At 38.9% G+C, this 14907-nt stretch overlaps 1 protein-coding gene across 1 annotated transcript in view; it reads left to right on the plus strand.

The window, feature by feature from the left end:
* EIF2AK3 (eukaryotic translation initiation factor 2 alpha kinase 3) overlaps nt 1-14907 on the plus strand; it is a 68845-nt gene that overhangs the window by 40128 nt on the left and 13810 nt on the right. Inside the window, exons 7-13 of the mRNA XM_019942241.3 lie at nt 909-1049; nt 2020-2142; nt 3396-3616; nt 3992-4104; nt 7427-7549; nt 10174-10323; nt 11984-12761. Of these exons, the coding sequence (XP_019797800.2) occupies nt 909-1049; nt 2020-2142; nt 3396-3616; nt 3992-4104; nt 7427-7549; nt 10174-10323; nt 11984-12761 (1649 nt within the window). The remainder of the gene's footprint in view (nt 1-908; nt 1050-2019; nt 2143-3395; nt 3617-3991; nt 4105-7426; nt 7550-10173; nt 10324-11983; nt 12762-14907) is intronic.

The raw sequence follows: 14907 nt of genomic DNA on the forward strand, positions 1-14907 counted from the left end.
CTCCCTACTTCAGGTGTGTCTGTAGTAGTTTCAATTCCTAAGTACATTCTCTGGCCTTAAGATTTGTACTTTGATTTCTATTCCTGCAATTTTCTTTCACTTATCCAATTCTGAAACTTTTAGTTACTATAGCGGGTTCTTTTTCTCTGAGACCTATATTTGAAAGGCTTAAAAATGTTGCCATTACATAGCATGATTTCACATTACTTATGTATCTTCAGAGTCTAAAACTTTCTACATTTGTATTTGCATCAGTTTGCTCCCCCTTAAAGGTATGTTTAATTTTTTCTGTGCATCTATACAACTTATCTGAAAAATTAAAACAAAATTCTGGTGTGCTGCTTGGCGGTTGAAAGCCTTCAATGTTCTACATTTTGAAAACCCTCAAATCTAATTATTTGAACTAGTTTTGTGGTCAGATACACATAAAATTCTTTAAGCTCTGTCAATGTGCTACCCGCCCCTCAATCTCAGTGAAATGCAAGAATTTGGAATAACATATCACACGTGTTATGATAGTATTTAACTGAATTGTTAGCAGTATCTCTTGAATGATAGGTGTTTAGGTTTTCTTAAGGAAAAGGTTACCTCATCTAAGCTGTTACTTTCATAAGAGTACAACGATTTCTTTTGTTTGAATTTTCCTACTGGAAGAGTTTTTCAGTAATTACCAAAAATTATATAGTGAGAAACATTGTAACTTGTGTGTAACTTTCCTCCCCTGTTGTTGAATAACCTTTGGGTCAAATTTGAGTGCTTCAGGCATGATTCTTTGAAAAGAGCTATGTAGCACATGAATAAATAACTGGAATTCATCTAATTTTATTAAATCAAAGTGAACCTTTTTTAAAAAAAAAATCATCAGTGCTTGATTCTAAACCTAACTGACAGTGTTCTGGTTGATTCAGGAATGTACAGAGGCCAGCTGTATCTGCAGTCATCAGTCAGAATTTCAGAAAAGTTTCCTACGAGTCCCAAGGCCTTGGAATCTGTCAACAGTGAAAATGCAATTATTCCTTTGCCAACAATCAAATGGAAACCCTTAATTCGTAAGTGAATTATGAACTTTTATAAATGTTATTAAGATGTTCAGAGGCCTAATCACGGGCTTTGCCCTAGTTTTGAATATCACAGAGATCACAACTATTATATACTCTATATTTTCTGATAAACCGGGAAGGTATTTCAGACGTTAATGAATTTTAATTATCCTTTAGAACATGATTTCACTGAAACAGCAGCTACTTCTATAGAAATCAATGTCAATAAAGTATTTCTCTAGACAGCTTAGAAAAACTCTTTAACCATTCTCTGACCACGCCTTGATATCATTTAGCTCTTAACATATTTATATTAAGAATATTTATGGGACTTCCCTGATGGCGCAGTGGTTAAGAATCTGCCTGCCAATTCAGGGGACACAGGTTTGAGCCCTGGTCTGGGAAGGTCCCACATGCCATGGAGCAACTAAGCCCATGAGTCACAACTACTGAGCCCACGTGCCGCAGCTATTGAAGCCTGCGCGCCTAGAGTCCATGCTCAGTAACAAGAGAAGCCACCACAATGAGAAGCTCGTGCACTGCAGTGAAGAGTAGCCCCCGCTCACCGCAACTAGAGAAAGCCTGCACGCAGCAATGGAGACCAAAAACAGCCTAAAATAAATAACTTTATTTAAAAAAAAAAAAAGAGTATTTATGAAACATCTGGTTATCACATCATGTTCTTTGAGACACTCAAATTGAGTTGAAGTCAAATACTAAACCATCTATTTCCTTCAGCCATCTTTCTGTACCTTGTATATGTTTTTTATCACATATATCACATCATATTTTAATTACTCGTTTAAATGACTCATCTCTCTACAAGACTGTGCTTTTCAAGAGAAAGAACGTGGGGCCGTTTGTTTGACTTACATATTTGAACTGAGCTGTGCTATTTGAATATCTGTTTTTTGGATGAATGAGGCACACACATTTTCATTAAAGTCATAACAGTTAAGATTTTACCATTTTCTTTTAGATTCTCCTTCCAGAACTCCTGTCTTGGTGGGGTCTGATGAATTTGACAAATGTCTTAGTAATGATAAGTTTTCTCACGAAGAGTACAGTAATGGTGCACTTTCAATCTTGCAGTATCCATATGGTAAGTGTGATTCCACTTGGATTGAAAATGCTGTTTTTATTTTTCTGTTTATTTTAATTTATTAATTTGAAATTAATTAATAGAATTCAAATGCAAAGTAGCCAGTTGGAGGGTAGAAAATAAATATCTTGGGAGGCAGATATTGTGAATGGTGGCCAAGGGTACAAGGCTTCAAAAGACAGATTGCCAGGGTTTTGCCACATGCTAGGCTGGGCACACCTAACTTACCTGTGTCTCTGTTTCTTCATCTGTAAAACAAAGGTATAGTAATCCTAATATCTATTTATTGGGTTGTGGTAAGGTCTAAATGAGATAATGCACAGTCTTAATTAGCACCATGCCTGGCAAATAATAGTGTTCAATAAGCATTAGTTCTTGTTATTAGCTCTTATTTAGTTATGAGCTTATATAATATAGTCTATATAATATCAGTCTGCATGATGAAGAAGATAGGTGTTTCCCATAGAGCTATGTGAAAATGCTATAAAATGGGGTTATTTTAATTTTGTTTTCAGACGAGGAAAATTAGTACAAAAGTCAAGAATAGGTGACATTTGACGTGAAACACATTCCTGTGTATTTAAAGTTAGGATATATTCAGTTATGAAAATTTTTTGAACAGTCGGATATAAAAAAGAAAATTGCTCAGATCTGCATTAGGCAAAAACATGGACTCCTCATCAGTTACCCTAGATGATAAAGCTGGGAAATTACTGTAGAATTTAAATTGATTTAACGAAAATCAGAGAGCTCTGAACTACAGACAGCTGTCTATCTGATATTGATCAAAATACAAGGTAAAAGAGAATTGTGTAATCTGCCCATGTGGTATAAAATAGAAGGTGAAAAGGACAGGCTGCTTTCTAGGACAAATTCCTTTTGACAGCCTGAAAGGAACCAGAGAGGCATGGTGGAGATGTTTTCCTCGTCATGGTAAAATTTTGATATTTTGTTGATGCTAAATGAAAGTAAAGTTTCAAATCCTCAAAGGAGGTTTGAGTACTGTCTAATTTTTTTTTCTTTTTTGCATTTAAAGGATTGAATTATTAATGAGATAATGAACGGAGTAGCCCTTAAGGGTTGTTTTTAGTCTTATTATTCAATAGAAAGATGTGCTAAAGAGGAGATGAAACGTTAGAAAAAGGAATTAGTGTTAAAAGTCATAGGAAATTAGATAATTTTTAGCAATTGAAGGTGGAACTATATTGGTTTATCTTTTTTAAAAAAACCACTTTTAATGTTTGTTGTTGAAGATAATGGTTATTACCTGCCATACTACAAGAGGGAAAGGAACAAACGGAGCACACAGATCACAGTCCGATTTCTCGACAACCCAAATTACAGCAAGAGTATCCGCAAAAAGGATCCCGTGCTCCTCTTACACTGGTGGAAAGAAATAGTTGGAACCATTCTGTTTTGTATCGTAGCAACAACTTTCATTGTGCGCAGACTCTTCCATCCTCATCCTCACAGAGTAAGACATCTTTTAGAATCTCATCCTTTTCAGAGTGTTGGGACTATAGAAAACTTAGGGGGGGTGTGCGCGTGTGCGTGTGTGCATGTGAGGAGCAAGGGGTCCATTTCCTTAAGTTTTACCCTAAAATCATTGTTGCCCATACTCTTGCCTCCACGTCCTTGTCCCCTTCACTCCTCAACCCATTGCAGTCTGGCTCCACCCTGATCATGCCCTTTCCCTTTGACAAAGGAAATGCTGTTGTTTTATGTTCTTATAATACATTTATTTTTCTCAGTATTATTTATTCTTCAGTGTTTTATAGCCTAATATTGTTAGCTAACTTCCATTCAGCTTTGTACTGAGAGTGATTTTTTTTCTCCCCCACCTTATCAGCAAAGGAAAGAATCTGAAACTCAGTGTCAAACTGAAAATAAATACGATTCTGTCAGTGGAGAAGCGAATGACAGTAGCTGGAATGACATAAAAAATTCTGGATACGTATCACGGTATGAGTCTTTTCATGAAATGTATGTGCGCTGTAGCTTCTGATGCTAACTGTTCAAATCCAGGAAGAAATGGCCTTAGATACAGAGAACGAATGGATGGTTCAGAAGGGAGAGGGGGAGTGGTGGGTGACATAGATGAAGAATAGAATAGTTGTTCGTTCAACATCTGCTTCTAAACCTCCAGTTATATGATAAATCACAGGGATTGTAATATACAACATAAGGAATATGGTTAATAATATTGCAGTAACTTTCTGTGGGGACAGATGATTACTAGACTTGTGGTGATCATTTCATCATGTATACAAATGTCAAATCATTATGTAGTACACCTGAAACTTACATAATATTGTATGCCGACTGTATTTCACTTAAGAAAGAAGAAACAACCTCTAAACTAAGATATTGTTTAATTTTTTTTTAAAAAAATGTATGACTAGGTAAATAAAACAGACATATCCCTCAAGTTACTTAAACTGATTCAAGGTGGTATAGAAGAGGGATAGAAGTAGAGCATTATAAAAGTTTAGAATTATAGCCACCATGTATGTCAATTATTTCTCAATAAAACTGGAAGGAAAAGAAAAAAAAGAATTACAGCCACCGAATTGAGTTGTTATTCAGATGACATAGTTATTGAGGGTCTACCATGTACTGGGCTTGGCATTAATACCAAACAATAATTTTTATGTTATTGGAATATGGCATCAATCTCCTATGTTACTTAATCCTCAGTTATTTATTTCATCCTTATTCTGTCTAAAATAAGAAGCAGAAAACTGGGGAGAAATACACCAATAGAATAGATCATTTTTAAAAACAGAAGAGGGAGTTGGCTTACTTAAAAATCAGCCAATTCAAATAATTTGAAAGTAAAATAAAAGTAGAAAATCTGTAAGCAGATCTGTCAGGTGTACAGATTTTCATGCTTTGTGGGACAAGGAATGGTGCTGCGGTTCAATTTTCTTACATGGACTATTGCTACTTTCCCCCTTCGTTTTGATATCATGCTTATTAGCACTTTCATGATACAGGGACAAGGAGACGCTCTATATGAAACTTACTGCTTAATAAATATCTAGGGAAATGGCTTTATGACAGAAAAGATGGAAAATTACAGCTAAAATGTGGGTTATTTTGATTATCTATGGACTTAATCTAAGCTGCATTCGTACCGTCTTCTCAAAAGTTGAGAATTGGCTGTAATCCGTATGTTTTAGCAAAACGTACTAGGTGACTAGCAAGTGGTAAGGGCTTTAATACCCTTGCTAATAAAAATGCTGACTTATAGTGAGGGAGAGGAGAGGGGCCCGTCAACTCCATGGGCAGTTCAGTACCCAAGCCATTCCTCGTTCATTCAGCATCTTTCTGAACAACTGTGTGCAGTATCTCAGGCTTTGGGAGAAATAAAAAGACTGGTCCTACCCCCTGGCGGAGCTTAAAGTCTACCGGGGAAGGTGATACTAGAGAAAACATAAACATATAAGGAAAAAAGCCATGAGCTATAAGTAACTAACTCTGGCTGTGATGATTCAAGAGGGCGTCATAATAAATCATGAGTAAGAGACAGGTGGAGATGGGAGGGTGAGTGGGGTATGGTGATTAAGCATATATTTATAAGGCTGTTGTGAAGAGAATTGGAATAATGTACTCTAAAATTGAATTAGACTCAACTTTCCTTCCATTTTATTCACTATGAAGAGAACAGCTGATTGTTTTTAAAAATACAGGAGCTCTGTATGATACCTGATGTCTATTGAGTGCCTACTATGTTCTAGGCATTATTAAGAACATGCGCTCTGGATTCAGTCATGAATTTAAGTCCTAAGTTGGGACCTGAGGCAAGATGATATTATATTTATAAAAGCTGTAATCATATATAAGATGTTTCTCCTTTCCAAAGATATCTCCATTTTCATATGAGTGTTTTCTTTAATGTAGGAAGATAATTCAATTGGCTCTCCAGGAGTAGGACAAGAACTTCATGGGCTTTTGCAGTTGGGGAGATGGATTTGTACTCAAGTACCTTGCCTAGCTATTCTTAGGGATACAGATCATTACTCTTCATTCTCTGTGAAGGTAATTGGCCATGGAGGGTTGGGATCTATTGTCTCTCCTCCTTAACACCATGCTCTAAAGCTGAGCCAACCGCTAAATCAATATGAGTGTGCAAGTCATAAGGTAATAAAGTTAGCCTTATAAGGGACACCAAAGATCATCTAATTCAACTCCCCCTCACACGGCTGGAAGAATGTCTTCCACAGCACGCATGCGTGCATTCATTCATTTATTAATTCATGCACTATTCGATAGATATTTGTTAGACCTTCTATTTGCCAGGTGAGCCCAGGCTTTGGAAATACAAAGAGGAAAAGAATTCTCTCCTGCAGTCAAGGTCCCTACAATTCGGTAGTAGTGGAGAGAGAAAGCTGCTTATAAATAACTGCAAAATATTGAGACTAAGTTTAAACAGTTCCAAGTAGTATGTGTGAAGTGCTATAAGAACATTAAGATAGGCGTCTAGGAAGGCCTTATAGAGGTGGTGAGATGAGCAGAATGAAAGAAAAATAGAGTTTTTTTATTAAGTCCAGAGAAGTAGGGCATCCCACTGGAGCAAATAGCAGAAGCAAAAGCTCTGAAGTTGTGAGAGAGCCTGGTGCAAGTTGACTGGAATATACAGAGCAGATCAGAGAGGTCAACAGGGGAAATAGGCTACAAAGTGGAGGTCCATCTGTAAGTGCCAGATGGTGAGTTAGCTTCTGTCCAAATACCTTTGGTGATGAGCACACTGACTCCTGAGGCACCCCAGCGAATTTCAGATAGCTTTGGTTCCTAGAGAAGGTTTCTGGCTAAAAACGTACATAAATGTAATGGGACTGATTAAATCTTTTCCATAAAATATACAGGCACTGGCATAAGATGAAAATACATTTTCTACTTGAATACAGAATGCCACAAGAGGTAAAAGGTTAGAGAATTAAGGATAAACTGTTTTGATGGATGATGGAAAGTATTGGATAGGACAGAACAGTACTAAAATTGCTGTAAGAATAAGTGATTAACAAGTGATTCCCCATTAAGCAGAAGTTTTAAAATTTTCTATAAAATTCCCAGGGGCAAAATTAAAATGTGTTTGCTTCATTTATACAGACAGGAAAGCAAAGAATGCTATTAGAATTTAAACTGCACTCTATTAAAATAAGTTCTAGGAAACTTAGTTTATACATTTTTACATATCACAAAATAAGATTGAACTATTAGTACAAAATTTAAAACTATTACAAACTTTTTAAAATTTACTTTTTTTTTTTTTTTTTTTAAGCTATCTAACAGATTTCGAACCGATTCAGTGCATGGGTCGTGGAGGGTTTGGAGTTGTCTTTGAAGCTAGAAACAAAGTTGATGACTGCAATTATGCTATCAAGAGAATCCGTCTCCCAAACAGGTAATGGATGGTACTTTTAGTTAACTTGGAGTTAGGACTGTGTTATCTAATCTCATAGGCAATATGTCCTTACTATACTCCATAGAGACTATAGAAAACAGAGTTTCTGACCTTCTGAATCTTATATTCTCAGTACTACCAGGTAACTAGCTATCTTTTAAAAATGTCATCTACTTTGACCGCTTTGTATCTACTTAAAAAATATGCCCTTGTTTTTGATTCTTAACAACTCAGGGCATTCCCATAGTGAATTTTAATAACTATAGACTTTAATACATAGCACCATTTAAAAATAATCTATATTTATTGTGGAAAATAAGGAATAGTATTAAAACAAAAAACAATCCGTGTCTACTCTACCTAGTAATAAACACTTTTAACATTTTAGGGTATTTTCTTTTGATTTTTTTTTTTTTTTCTGGTCATAAATTTACCTAGTTCTTAGCACAGTTATCAGTACAGTACAGTTTTATCTATTGCTTCCTTCATTGTATTCTCAGTGTTTTCCTTCCTATTAAGAGTATGCTATTGAAATGCTAAAATACACTGGAAGTGTTTTATGACTGGAAAATAGTCCAATTAATACTTGTGCCATGTCTCATTTAACCATTTCTTATTTTTAAATATTTAGGTTTCCAACTTGTTGCAATTAAAAATAACTTTGGGGACTTCCCTGGCAGTCCATTAGTTAGGACTCCATGCTTCCACTGCCGGGGGCATGGGTTTGATCCCTAGTCAGGGAACTAAGATCCCTCATGCCTCTCGGCACGGCCAAAAAAAAAAAAACAACTTGACATTGCTCATCTGTTATATAAAATTTTGATCACGTCTGTTTCCTTAGGATAGATTCCTAGAAGTGGAATTTTGGGCTCAGAACAGTGTGACGCTTAAGATGATGGGCTTTCAGTAACACCGTCCTTTTCATCTATTGTGGAAGCCTCCTGTGGATTCTTGATTAAATGTGCACTAATTTCTGAACTGTCTTCCTAATTAGCAGTTAAACATGCTGTCCAACAGATAGGGACATAGGAATGGGACAGTCTGAGTACTATGGGACTAATTCTTTTCTTTGGTGTATAATTTTTGAGTAGTTGAAATGTACAAAGTACCACATAGGATATAAAATTAAGAAGGGCTTCTGCCCTCAAGAATCTATAACTATTTGAGACCTTTGTATATATACTCAAATAACTGCAAAGCCAGGAAGACTGTGACTTGTGGTTTAATTTAGTAAGTAGCTTCTCATGAAGAAAGTGCAGAGGTAGCCGAAGGCAGTCAAGGAAAGCCAGCCTTGTGGTGGTAGTGTTGTCTGCGCCGTGTTCAGGGGTAACCTGTCCCTTGGTGGACACACATGTAGGGGAGGGATGGCCAAGTACATGAAATGGCCTGAGCATAGGCTCTAGGGAAACATTTGCAGGGGATGTAGAGGTTAGTTGAGGATTCTGCCACAAGTGGAGCAAGGGTAAGAATGGAGGGGAGGGACTTCCCTGGCAGTCCAGTGGTTAAGACTGCCCTTCCAGCACAGCGGGCATGGGTTCAGTCCCTGGTTAGGGAACTAAGATCCCACAAGCCACACTGTGCAGCCAAAAAAAAAAAAGAGAATGAAGGGGAGTATGGAAGAAAGATGGCAAAGATGGGTTCCAGCACCTTAAATGCCAAGCAGAGGAGTTTAGATTTTATTCCATAGACAGTTGTGCCTTTGAGCAGAAGAATGACGTGATCAAAGTGGAGGTGGTATGTAGTAAGAGACAAGCGTGTTCATTAGGAGATTTTTTTTTTTTTTTTTTTGCGGAAGTTCAGTCCTAAGATACAGAGCATTAGTGCAGCAGAAGTGGAGATGGATGAGGAAGGAATGAGTATCAGGAATTACAAAGGAGGAGCTGATAGGATTTGGTCACTGAATATGGAAAATTCAGAAACCTACCAGGATTCTCAGGGTGGGATCATTAACAGTCACGAAACACAGAGAGAAAAGTGGGAGTAGCTGACTGTCTCTTGGGGACGGAAGAGGATATAACTTCTATTTATTATGTTGTTTCAGGTGATGGTGGGATCCCTAGAATGTGAGCTTAGATCCATCAGAAAAGCTGTCAAAGCAGAAGATCAAATCCAGATGCTTTTCTGGTTAAACATCATTGCCTATGATATTCAGTAGTTGAGTTTAAACAGACAAAGGTGCTCGTACAAGCCTTTCGGATTGTTGTCTGTACCTTGTCGGGCTGGTCCTTCTCCATCCTCCGGAGCTGCCAGGCTGAGCTCTCTTTTCTGAATACTTCACTTCCACCTATTCATCCCCCTATTAATTAACAAGCGTTAAGCAATTATCTTCAAGGGTCTTTAGTCATTCATTTTGAGTCAGCTAAGAACTCTTTATTTGAATGGATAGATGTTACTTGTAAGCATTTATTTCTGGAAGAAAAAAGAAATAGTATAAATACATATTTTTTTCTAATAAAGACTTATTTACTCTTTGGCTTCTTAGAATTATGCCACTAGGCTGACTCGTCTGTTCCCCATTTTAGAACAAGGGAGAATTTTATTTTATTGTTTTGTACTGTCTTTGGTATGATGGCTTCTTCAGATCCGAGCAAACCTTCAGGGTCTTCATTGTTTCTCTGTTTCAGGGAATTGGCTCGGGAAAAGGTCATGCGAGAAGTTAAAGCCTTAGCCAAGCTTGAACACCCAGGAATTGTTAGATATTTCAATGCTTGGTTGGAAGCACCACCAGAGAAGTGGCAAGAAAAAATGGATGAAATTTGGCTGAAAGATGAAAGGTAACTTGGTTAGACATAGACTTCAAAACTAGTATTTATTTCAGGCTAGTTTTTGGCTTACATGAACAAAATATCCTTTCTATAACTTTAGAGATGATTTTTTTAAAAGAAAAATAACAGCAGGTTACTGTTTCTGTCATCGTGTTTTGGAACATTCTCTAGTTAAGTGAAAAGTTGATTTAGTTTTTAGAACATGAACTTTTTTTTCTTTTTTGTCCAGAACATGAATTTCTAAAATCATTGGTAGATAGAGCTCTATGACTTATAATTCACTGAAGGATTTACAGTAGCCTTTCTCAATAAGAGATATTGTCTGCTTTTGTCTCCATTTTTGTTGTGGTGGTGGTGGTGGTGGTACCCGGGCCTCTCGCTGTTGTGGCCTCTCCCGTTGTGGAGCGCAGGCTCCGGACGCGCAGGCTCAGCGGCCATGGCTCATGGGCCCAGCCGCTCTGCGGCATGTGGGATCTTCCCGGACCGGGGCACGAACCCATGTCCCCTGCATCGGCAGGCGGACTCTCAACCAGTGCGCCACCAGGGAAGCCCTCCATTTTTTATTTTAAATTTTCATTTACTTTCTTAGTAGTTAGCAATTTCCAACTCCTTTCTAAAGTAGTTTTAAACTATTTGCAGTTAAAACCACAAGAACTTGGGACTTCCCTGGTGGTCCAGTGGTTAAGACTTTGCCTTCCAGTGCAGGAGGTATGGGTTCAATCCCTGGTCCGGGAACTAAGATTCCACATGCCTCGCAGTCAAAAAAAAAACCCAAAAAAACATAAAACAGAAGCAATATTGTAACAAATTCAATAAAGACTTTCAAAAATGGTCCACATCAAAAAAAAAAAAAAAATACATGAACTTATGGGAATTCCCTGGTGGTCCAGTGGTTAGGACTCCTCACTTTCACTGCCAAGGGCGCAGGTTCGATCCCTGGTCGGGAAACTAAGATCTCGCAAGCCGCACGGTGAGGCCAAAAACCAAAAAGCAAAAAAACCCATGAACTTGGGCAACCTGAAGATAATTCCCATGTTAAATATGCTATTCTCTAGGAAGGAAGGTGTTTTTAAAAACTACTCAATGAGAACAAAAAGGAAGCAGGCTACAAATAGACTATCTAGTAAAGAGCTGGAGTAAAATCCCTGCCTAAAAGTACCAAACACAGCTCTAGATCCACATGAGGTACCTAGTTACAGTGACACTTATATACACAGCCAGTAGCCAAACCACAGAAGGACCAGGTGAAGTGACCCTGTGTCTCAAGCCCTAATTGGGATGGGGGCCTCCGAATCACAGCCACCAAGGGGTCTGGCCTTGGTGCTCCTCTGTGCTTTGTGTTTTGCACATAGGCCTTGGCTGTTCTGGGCATGACAGTCCCAGAGAACTGTTTCCAGTTTAAAACCAAGATTTCCAGTTCAGGAATGGATGGGCTGTGATGTTCTTTGTCTCGTGTGGCATGTTTTCATTGAATTTCCATGTTGTCACTTGGTAGCTGGCTTTATTATAGTTGAAGCTTTGGAGACAAAGCATGTAGTTACAACACTGTAAGTCAACTGTACTTCATTAAAAATACATTAATCAATAAATAAGCAAACAAAGGATGTAGTTCACATAATTTAATCAACACGTATTCACTCTCATCCCTTTGTACTTCTCCCACTCTTAGCACAGACTGGCCGCTCACCTCTCCTAGTCCCGTGGATGCACCATCCGTTAAAATATGCAGAATGGATCCTTTCTCTACAAAGGAACGCGTTGAAATCATAGCCCCTTCTCCAAGAAGCAGTAGGTCTTTTTCGGTCGGGATTTCCTGTGGCCAGACAGGTTCATCCAAGAGCCAGTTCTCTCCACTGGAATTTTCCGGAATGGACCACAGAGACACGAGTGAGTCGGTGGACGCAGTGTGCAACCTCCAGGACAGCTGCCTTACAGACTGCAAGGGGGAAGACGGTACTAGGGATGGCAATGATGAGGGACACTCTTTTGAACTTTGTCCTTCTGAAGCTTCCCCTTATGTAAGGTCAAGGGAGCGAACCTCCTCTTCTATAGTATTTGAAGATTCCGGCTGTGATAACGCATCCAGCAAAGAGCCCAAAACGAACCGACCGCCTATTGGCAACCATTGTGCTGATAAACTAACTGCAGTCCAGCATTCCAGTAGCAAGTCTTCCTCGGAACCTACTTTGTCTATTTCTCCTTCAAGACCAACCACTTTAAGTTTAGATCTCACTAAAAACTCTGTGGAAAAACTCCAACCCAGTTCACCAAAGGTGTATCTTTACATCCAGATGCAGCTGTGCAGAAAGGAAAACCTCAAAGACTGGCTGAACAGCCGCTGCACCATTGAGGAAAGAGAGAGGAGCGTGTGTCTGCACATCTTCCTGCAGATCGCGGAGGCGGTGGAGTTTCTGCACGGCAAAGGGCTCATGCACAGGGACCTCAAGGTCTGTTTTTGTGGAACATCACCCAAGGGTTTCAATGTGTTTTTTTCTTCTATTAAAGTCATTTATTTTATTTATTTACTTTTTATTGAAGTACAGTTGATTTACAATGTTGTGTTAGTTTCAGGTGAACAGCAAAGTGATTGAGTTTTTTATATATATACATATTCCCAGTTGAAAAGCTATGTACTGTGCTCATTCTGACCTATCATTGAGCCTAATGTTAAACGTTCTAGGCCCTCTAACCTTTTTGTATTTTGGTCACGTGTTTGTCACGTATCAGTCTCAGCATAGCTGCCAGAAGTTCTCAGGGCTCCATGTTTTAAGTCTTTGGGAGGTGTTGAGGAGAAAAGTATCACTTTCCCCTGCTATTTATCAGAAGTCCTGGGTTTTCTTTTTTTTTTTTCATTTAAATGAGCTTTTTTTTAAAATTAATTTTTATTGGAGTATAGTTGATTTACCTGGTTTTCTTCTAATCGATAAGCCAGGAACACATATGCGTCCCTAAACCAGTCGCCTGGCCAGGGGCTGGGATTATGCTGATTGGTGGATGCAAGTTCTGGATGCAACCTCCAGATAACATCCCATATGAGCCATGGACTTGCTGCCCAGAAGAAGAGAGTTCCCAAAGTCACATCAGGATACTTCTGGTGGAAGCATAGGGCAATGGAAAGATGCTGGAGAAGCAAAAAAAAAAAAAAAAAGTCTGTTAGTGTTGGGTAGATAACAGCTGACAGCAGAGCACGGAGAGGGGAGGAAAGATGAAATTTAAGGCAGTCTAATCCTGTCTCTCTTACAAGGTTATTTGAGGGAAAGTAGGAGGGTATCACCGTAGATGTTGGTTATATGCAATAACCTCATTGTTTCAAAGTCCATACTGTATGATGGTACTTTGGAGTTTTGCAATAAAATGTTTTTTGTCTGGCAGTATTTGAAGCCCAGTGAAAGTCAATTTTGTGAGCTCAATGGCTTCCTTTTCCCTTATTTCAAGGGCTATGAATGGTGGTCATGTGGGCTGAGAGTAGGCTCTAGGGAAAGACGATGTATTTCATGTAGGGGATTTTGGGTTTGAGGAGCCCGTGGTTAGATGTATCTTATGAACAGTTGCATATGAGAGTTTAGAACTCGGGACGGGGGTTGTGGGGTATATGGGAGCCTGTATTAGAAGAGGCAACACAAGATTGTAGTTAAGAGCTCTTATTCTCCTTGACAGCCTACATTCCCCTCCCAGACACAAGCCCGAAGATCAGTCTGTTTCGTTCATTCACCAAATAGTAGTGATTAGCTACAGCAGGGCAAGAATTGGACACATGGCCGTGGAGCAGAAGTCCTTTTCTCACAGAGCCAGACAGCCCGGGTTTGAATCCCTGCTCCACCCCTTACTAGCTGGGTAACCTTGGGCAACTTACTTAACTTCTCTGGGCCTCAGTTTTCACATCTGTGAAATGAGGGACCAATAGGACTAAAAGCATTGTATTACTTGAGTTAATAGTAATGAACTACTTAGATCAACTTCTGGCTCATTGCAAGTGCTATATATGCATTTGCTATTATTATTATTATTATTATTATTATTATCATGGCTTAGGTCATAAATGTAGAGGAGCTTGCCAAGGGAGAGTATATAGAATAATGAGATTGAGGTTTAAGTACCGTAGACCCTAGGGACTGTGAATCTCTAAGGATTTATTTAAATAGATGTTCAGGGACTCCCCTGGTGGCGCAGTGGTTAAGAATTCACCTGCCAATGCAGGGGACACGGCTTCGAGCCCTGGTCCGGGAAGATCCCACATGCTGTGGAGCAGCTAAGCCCGTGCGCCACAACTACTGAGCCTGCGCTTTAGATCCCGCGAGCCGCAGCTACTGAAGCCCTTGTGCCTAGAGCCTAGAGCTGCAACGAGAGAAGCCACCGCAGTGAGAAGCCCGGCACCACAACAAAGAGTAGCCCATGCTCACCGCAACTAGAGAATGCCCGTGCACAGCAACGAATACCCAACACAGCCAAAAAATTAATAAATAAAATTTAAATAAATAAATAGATGTTCAATAAATATTCACTCCCTTTGCTACCCTTGCCTCTTCTTTACTCACAGTACTTGTCTAGCATCGAAGGATTGTTTTTATTTTCATATTAGCCCATTGTAAAGAG

The sequence above is a fragment of the Tursiops truncatus genome, chromosome 14 (genome assembly GCF_011762595.2).
Source record: "Tursiops truncatus isolate mTurTru1 chromosome 14, mTurTru1.mat.Y, whole genome shotgun sequence".
Lineage (NCBI taxonomy): Eukaryota > Metazoa > Chordata > Mammalia > Artiodactyla > Delphinidae > Tursiops > Tursiops truncatus.